The sequence below is a fragment of the Glycine max genome, chromosome 6, assembly GCF_000004515.6.
Source record: "Glycine max cultivar Williams 82 chromosome 6, Glycine_max_v4.0, whole genome shotgun sequence".
NCBI classification, from domain to species: Eukaryota; Viridiplantae; Streptophyta; class Magnoliopsida; order Fabales; family Fabaceae; genus Glycine; species Glycine max.
The window spans coordinates 38927811-38936083 of record NC_038242.2 but is presented as its reverse complement, the minus strand read 5'-3'; the positions used below and the strand labels follow the sequence as shown (position 1 = coordinate 38936083).

The 8273-nt window shown below is 32.0% G+C and overlaps 1 protein-coding gene across 1 annotated transcript; it reads right to left on the bottom strand.

Moving 5' to 3' along the window:
• Positions 1–6195: 6195 nt before the first annotated feature.
• On the bottom strand, positions 6196–7790 carry LOC100795901 (early nodulin-like protein 2-like). The gene is made up of 2 exons (NM_001254689.3): positions 7418–7790; positions 6196–7266 (listed from the first exon to the last, which is right to left on the bottom strand). Exons 1-2 carry the CDS (start codon positions 7584–7586, stop codon positions 6581–6583), a joined length of 855 nt encoding a protein of 284 aa, NP_001241618.1. The 5' UTR covers positions 7587–7790; the 3' UTR covers positions 6196–6580.
• Positions 7791–8273: the final 483 nt, after the last annotated feature.

The window sequence follows — 8273 nt, the reverse complement described above, 5'->3', positions numbered from 1 at the left end:
AATTTTTTTTATGATGAAAGCATTTTGATGGCTTTGGCTACCATTGTTGGTAGGCCTATTTGGGTTGATGCAACTACTCGTGACATTCGTCGTGGTAAATTCATGAAAGTTTGTATGGAGACTGATCTAAATAAACTTGTTACCGACGTGTTTTGTTTCGTGACCATTGGTATCGAGTTGAACATGAAGGCATGCATAGAATATGCTCATCATGTGGCTGCTATGGCCACTTGTCAAGGGAGCTTTCAACAGAACCAGTTCCAGCAACGGTGGAGAAACAATAATCGTCGAGCAAAAAGGTAAAGGAGGCAACCACTGCACCCTAGTCCAATGCAACTGTCACGACAATTACTAACCCTAACGTCCCAATTAATACGGTTAATCAAACAGTTACAAATTTTGATAGCGTCATCAATGTGGAGATTATAACTGGCAATTAGAATCCCACTCATGGGGATTAGATGATAGTAAAGAGAAGGAATAGGAAGAATATTCTCGAAAAAACATAAAGAGGGAATGATTGCTCAATCATCACAAAATATTGGTAGGCTAAAATCTAATCATGGATTTAATAACGGCAAGGGAATGTTTAAAGGAAGCAGTAATGGGATGAAAAATAAAGGAGATTTAGTGGGACCACCTACTACCTTAAACAAAACCTGAACCTAAACATGATGCTAACACCAAACGTCCTCATAAGTACCTCGACAACAACACTGCCCTCTTCCTTAAGAATGCCATGGTAGGTGATTACAAGCCTCCAAAAGCAGCCACTATTGATGCTCCAAATCCTTGCTCTCAACCAAACCTTCCACCAGAAATATAGGAATTCCCAGATGGCACCAAAGTTGCCTTAGACATGGAATTTGTCTCCTCAAGGAGATATCTAATGCAACTAGCAAAAGAGGAACCTCAAGTTCTAGCTGGCATGAAAGTTGTCGTCTCTGACCTAATAGAGACAACGACCCTTGCTACCTCTTTGGCATCCACTTAGGCTTATGGGTCGTGTTTCTCTTGCCACCTCCCCATTCTTGTTTATGGAAGTTTTTAAGAATATTTCAATTCTTTCATGGAACATTAGGCGTCCAATGAGTGCTTACACTTGGCGTCATGCCTAGGACGTGATAAAGACTAGTTCTCCCTCTATTATCATGTTGTGTGAGACTCATACTTAGTTCTCTAATACTTAAGTTCATTAGAACCAAGTTGGATATCGTCCTTTCTTTATCCAAGAGGCTTGGGGTCACTCAGGTGGTATTTGGGTTCTCACATGTTCGTTGTATGTTAATTTCTCCATTGTGGACTGTATTGCCCAAGCCATTACGTTCTCCCTTCAGCATTGCAATCAGGTGTGATATTGCTCAGTTTCATATGCCTTTCCTAATCCCACTCTTAAGGATATATCTTTGGGATTACTAGGTAGGTCTGAAAACTCAATAATTGAGCCTTGGATTCTTCTTGGAGATCTCAATAAAGTCTTTCTCTCTACCGAGGTCTCTGTTGGAAATTTCTCTGTCTCTCGGGTTTGCTGTTTTGCCAATACTCTCCATCATTGTGATCTCATAAATATGAAAGTAATTGGAGGGGTTTTTATTTGGTGTTGAAATGGTCCCAATGGCACTCATACATCAACAGGTGCTTAGTCAATCTGGATTGGGAGATTGGTTTTTTCTCATGCCCTAGCTTAGCTTTTCCCCCTTCACAACTCAAACTACAACCCTATCATCCTGAATTGTTGCAAGTCTAGTAGCAAGAAAATGACATTATTTCACTTACAAGTTGTCTGGCTTTCTCATCCTAGCTACCCTGAAGTGACGGCCTCAACTTAGGGGGAAACAACCACCAATATCCTAGCCAAGCTTTTAAAGGAAAATATTACAAAAATGAGGGTTGAATTGTGATTTTAGAAATTTTAAAGCCTTTTCAAAAAGAACAAAGTTATCATCTCATGATAAACTTTGTAAGACAAAGAATAGATTTTTGCAAAAACTTGTTCAAACGATGGAAATAGACTTTGTAAAATAAAAAGTTTACAAAATAAAAATCAAATTTGAACCCTAGGTCAGTTTAAAGCAAAAGAGAAATAAATCCATATAGGACACATAGAATTATACTGGTTCGTCTCGACCACCAAGACTATGTCCAGTTCTTAGCTAACCATCAAGTTCTACTAATTTCTCAGAGTTACAAGTATTATGCCAGAACCACTTATGACTCTACAGAAACAAACTTTACCACAAGCTTGTTACAATCCAATATTCTTTGTCCTACCAAGTCACTTTTGACTTCATACAAATCAATCAAAATTTGTTTTTTTTTTTTGCACAATGACTAACTCTCAATCGACTTACAGATAAATATACAATCTCAACACTTAGTCTTTTCTCTCAAGATGTTTAAAGTGTTTTGAGGGCTTTTTCAAACTATACAAAAATTTACAAAGAGCTTTTTACATAAAGAATTTGAATAATAATGTGTAGGTTTGTATCTCATTCCTTTAAATGACAAGTGTATCCTACGCCTTAGTAATATTGGACTAAAAGTTTGAATATTATACCCTAAAGACCATTCTTGCTAAACTTGTCTCTCTCAACAAAGACTATTGTATATATAAAGAGGAAACAAATTGTCTCTCTCAACAAAGACTATTGTATATATAAAGAGGAAACAAATATATGAAATGTGAAAAGAAAGAATGCAGATTGCAACCCCTTGTACAATAAAGAAAGAGTGCAAAAATAAGAAAGATAATAAAACATATAAAAAAAGCATATTAATCTAACACTAATATTTAAAATTAAACATATTAGTTTGTGAGAAAAAAATTGATTAAATATATATTTTTACCTGTATGTCATCTGTGTCAATTATTGTCGTTAGATATTATATGATATATAAGGAGAAAATTTGACAAATATATCTAAAAATTCCATAACAAAATCGTTTAAATATGAATTTATAAATTTCCTCGCGTAAAGATTACGCGTAAATAAGCAACCAGTCCTATACTAAGTTGACCTACACGTCAACTGCAAAATGCCACTTTCCTATTAGTTGTGATTAAGATAGACAGAGTCAGTCATATTCTCAATCTCAAGTCTCGGCACTTTTAATATATCATTCAGTTTTTTTATTTTCTTGTCTTATTGATATGTATATTGAATGGCCTTTTGTTCTTTATTTATACATATGTATAGAGAGGACGGCGAAAGAGATATAATTAAATCACACTAGGTGTCAAAACTCAAAACGTAGTAAAAATTTTATAGGACTTGCTAAAGAAATATTTGCTTGGTTTTTAAATGAGTATTTTATGAAGTAATAATTTTTTTGAAATATATTAAAGTATAATTTGATAATATTTTTTTAAAAAAATGAATGCATGCTAACAAGCAATAAAGAGTAAAGCGGGTGAGAATTCTAAGTTATTATTAAAAATGAAAATATTTAATTGTAATATTAGATTAAAATATATTGTTAAAATTGCTTATTTAATTATAAATCTCATATTTTTATAATTAAAAATCACATTTTAATTAAAGATCATACGAGATTTGTAATTAAATATGCAATCTGAATTGTTATTTTAATTTTTTTGTGTAAAAATGTTGTTTTAATTTAATAGTTGTAAATGTTCTTATTCTTTTGTTTTGGTATACAGTAAATATTCTAATTCACTACAATAACTAAAAATTCTCACATTATATATGATCAAAAAGAAAAAACCTGATACGCCACATATATGTGTATAAGATTTTTCTTAAAATTAAGAAGGGACTAAAAGATTTTTTTTGTTAAAATATTGAAATAAATAAAATAACAATTTAAAAATTATAAAAATCGTGCATAAAGTATCTTTTGAGGAGGAAAGAACAATTTGTATATCTTAATGTGGGTCACTATATATGCCAACAACAAAAGTGGGTCTCTATGCCAACACATTGAAGATTTGAAGTAGTGGATTGAGTCACAACTTTCTTAGGGCATTGATTGGATTTGTTATTTGGATATTCACGGTTTCGTAGAGGGTCAACTTCATCTGGCTTAATTCTTTGTATTTATTATATACTTTTTCAGTTGATTGGTAAGGTCCTAGCTTTTTCCCACGCTGAAAAGTTACTTCCGAAAAAACTCATACATTATTACATTTATATGGTGTTTTTACTTCTTTTCTTCATTTATTTTTCGGTGTCATATATGTTGTATTACTTGTTATATTTTTAACCTTTATGTCTTTCTTTCTTATCTCTAGCCAACTATATATACCTAACACAAGCTTTAAAACATCATTTTCCCTTCCCGAAATTGTGTATTTTCTTGATGGTAATCGGTAAAGTAGCATAAGCATGGCTAGTTTCCAAAATTATATACTTTATGGATGGTCCAGTAGCATATAACATGGTGGCTATTCATCGTCAAGTAACGTGTAATGCATGGTGCCTCATAACATATAATAAACAATTGTTTTCATTTTGCACAACTTATAAGAAGTTGACACGACGAGAGCGAGGACCGCAAGAAGTAAAAGAAAATAATATAATATAATTTTTTTGGTGATTTTTTTATCAGAAATATGTTGCAGTAGAAAAGTAAAAATAAAAGATGATGGTTGATAATTGATATGGCAATTTTTCTGCGTTGGAAAAGAAATAGAAACCGCTGTATACGTTTAAAATTTACGAGAACGATATCATATGTTTTAATTGAAGATCACACAAATTAAAATTATTTTAAAGATTGATGACATATTACTTTCTTTTATTAGATCAGATTATAATAAAAACAGATCTTTTAGGATTGTTGAAGTCATAAACCTTCCGAAAGAAAAATGATTACTTTTCACTTTTCCTTTATCATGTGATAATATTCAGACGGTCAGACCTAACGAACAATGAACATTTTTGTATCAGTGTACTTACCTCTTTTCTCTTTCTTCCTCTATTTTTTTAAATCAAATTAAATTAGGAACATATTGTTCCTTGTTACTTTATAATAAGCTTGATTATTAAGCGCATGCTATCTTTGAAAATACAATAGCACAACATTAATTTGGCGCGCGGTATTTTGTACTTTTCATTTGTAAAATAGTAATTTATAATAAAAATGATGTTTTAAAATATTGCAATAATTAAATAAAACTAATAAAATATTTCACTATTTTTATCGGAAGTTAAAAATAGTAGTTTTAATTTTTAAAAGAAAGTGCTTATAAACATTATATCATAAAATTCGTTATTATTGCAATGCTGCAATATATGTTTATATGAATTAAAAAAAATATCATGCATGTAAAAAAATATATCATGCAATGTTTATGAATCCAAATGCATTGATACTTGATAAGATAAGTAGATAACCGCTCAAATTTATTAAGAGGGGTCAAATTTTGACCTGTTTAAAATATTTTAAAAGTTATAAAAAATTGTTTATTTCTTTTTTTCGATACAATTCATTTATTTATTTCTGAAACACGTAAAATTATATAGAAAAAAAATTAACGATTTTAATTTTTAAATATCATCATTTATTGTTATTATTGGTATTTTCATATTTATTTTTAATCAAGTTTCAACACATTTGACTCTTTAAAGCATTTAAAAAGTCATAAATCTTCTGTTATTTCCAAAAGTCATAAAACTATATGAAAAAAATTAGTTATTATTCTTTGTTTTTTGACTAAATAAAATTAAAAACGTTAATGACATAACGCAATCAAATACTTATTTAATATTTAATAGGTGATAAATAAATTTTGAAACGAGTTGAATAAGATAATATAAAAATCAGAACAATAATTTAACAGTTTTTTTTTTTTCGTTCAATAATTTGGCAGTTTTTATTTCCGCTAGTATTTTATTGGTGTTGTTTTGTTTCGGCTAGTATGGCAACAAAATATTGAAACATCGTATCCGCTTAGAAAATGTAAAATTCTGTATATATTTTTTACTTATCTTCCTGTCTTTTTTTTTTTTTTTTTTTACTTCTAATCAAAATTAGGATGGAATAGAAGTTGACCACTTTCCATATTACTTGTTTTTTCAACAGCCAAATCACCACTTTCCATATTACTTAATCAATGGGTACAAACACACCAATAATATCTAAAGTAAATATTTAAATTGATTCTAGAAAAAGATACTTATTAAACTTAATTCCAATGAAAAAATGGCTTTTAAATCTAGATAAATGTGAAGTATTTAATTCTTTTAACTACGGTTACTTTATAGAAAATAAATTACATTGAATGAATATTTCAAACATGGAATTAATGCTTATTCCAATATTTAAAATTCTGAGATGACAACTAAGAACTTGCACAAACACGTAGAACAAAAATGATACCAAAAACTAAATTCACATAATCGAGCCACATTAAAATCGCATCTGAGAGTAAAATTCCAACGAAATCCTCACGATTACAAAATCATGCTATTAACAAATAATTCATATGCAAATCGAAGTAAAAATTAAAAACAACAACGATCAAATCCTAAATGATCACCACATGTGTCCCAACAAGAACGTTCTAGCACGAAGCATGTCACTAAAGTATGTCTCAATTTCAACCCAAAATGTTTGTTCAATAACGCAACAACGCAGCACCAGCAACAATTGTAACACAATACATCAAAACGCTTGAAGGAGCCACAGAAAATCCACTGTTCTTCGGTGACGGCGCAGTTGAATTAGACGACGGTGCTAACGACGGCGGTGAAGTTGGCCCCGCCGGCGGCGGTGAAGATGATGAAGGACCCGGAGACGGCGGTGAAGAAGATGAAGGACCCGGAGACGGTGGTGAAGATGATGAAGGCCCAAGAGACGGCGGTGGAGTCCCCGTCTCCGGTGCCAGTGTCGGAATAGAAATCGCCGGAGATATTGCCGGAGTACCGACGGCCGGCACAGGAGAACTCGCCGGAGATAGGGATTTTGAATGAACCGATGGTGACGGTGACGGTAACGGCGGCGATACGGTTGGTGGGTTTGCCTTTGGAGATTGTGAAGGTGAAGGTGAAGGTGAAGTTTTTGGAAACGGTGGTGTTTTTGGTGTTGGTGGTGTTCTTGGGGTCAAAACAACAACGATTAATTTTTGACCCTTTTCACAGTTCCCATCTTTTCCACTAATGAAGTAGAATGGTCCTGATCGATCAAACTTGAATTCAGTGTCACCGTTTTCAAACTTTTTGATTGGGTTGGTCTTGTTGCACTTGTCGTAATCTTCCTTCTTCACTTCCAACACCGAATCCGAACCCTTATTGTACTTGAAAACTAGCATGCAGAAAAAGACACACATGAATTATAAAACGTTATAACTCAATAAAAATTTCTTTTTTTGTATTAAGGAAACTCTAAAGTCCTTTGTGGGTATGTGAATACTAGTGGTGTGGTAGTTCTAATAATAATAATAATTATAAGTTACCTATTGTGTCATTGATTTGGAATCGGTTTCTTCCAGCCCAATTGTTGTAACTCTCGGAAGGGTTTGGAACCCACCCTTTGCTTCCACCAACGTTGAATTTGTTGGCTTGGGAGCTTGAGAGGAGAGTGAGGAGAAGCAAGAATAGCCATAGAGGTTTTTGAAACTCCATGAGGGAAATTGGAAAGTGAGATGTGGAAGAGTGGTGTGTGAGTGTGTTTATATAGAGTAGAAGAGAGAGGGAAAGCGTGTGATGGTGTGAGACACGAAGTTTGGGAGGAAATTAGGGGTTGGAGACCGGAGAGGTAGTAGAAACTGAAGCTAAAAGGAAAATGACAATAGGGATTGAAATATATATGGAAAGAATCAAATTAAAGATTTTACTTTTTTATTATTATTAGGAAATGATGTATAGGAATAAAGTGTGTCAATTGAAGGTGTGAAACGTGTGAAGATTATTGTTTGTTGATTGTGTTCAAACTTTGAATGTCATACACATGGCAAAATCGAAGGTATGAAATTTAGGATCAATGAAGGGAAACATTTAATTTCTTGAATTTTAGGGTGGACATGGCCTTGTGGTGAGAATGGTGGGGTTACAAGAAAGACAAGAAAAATGTCACTCCTTTATTATTTTATGTATATATTTTATTAATACGTTCCTTTATATATAAAAAAATGAAAGAATTCATTTTTTATTAATTGAAAAAGGAAAAAAGTTATTTATTTGTCTTATATGTTATATATCCAACTATTTCTTTCTCCAAATTATTAAGATAATTATCACTCATTATTATTTACAATATGAATTGGAGCCTTCCAGTTCCAAATTAATTGACACTTTTCTTTTTACTTTTTT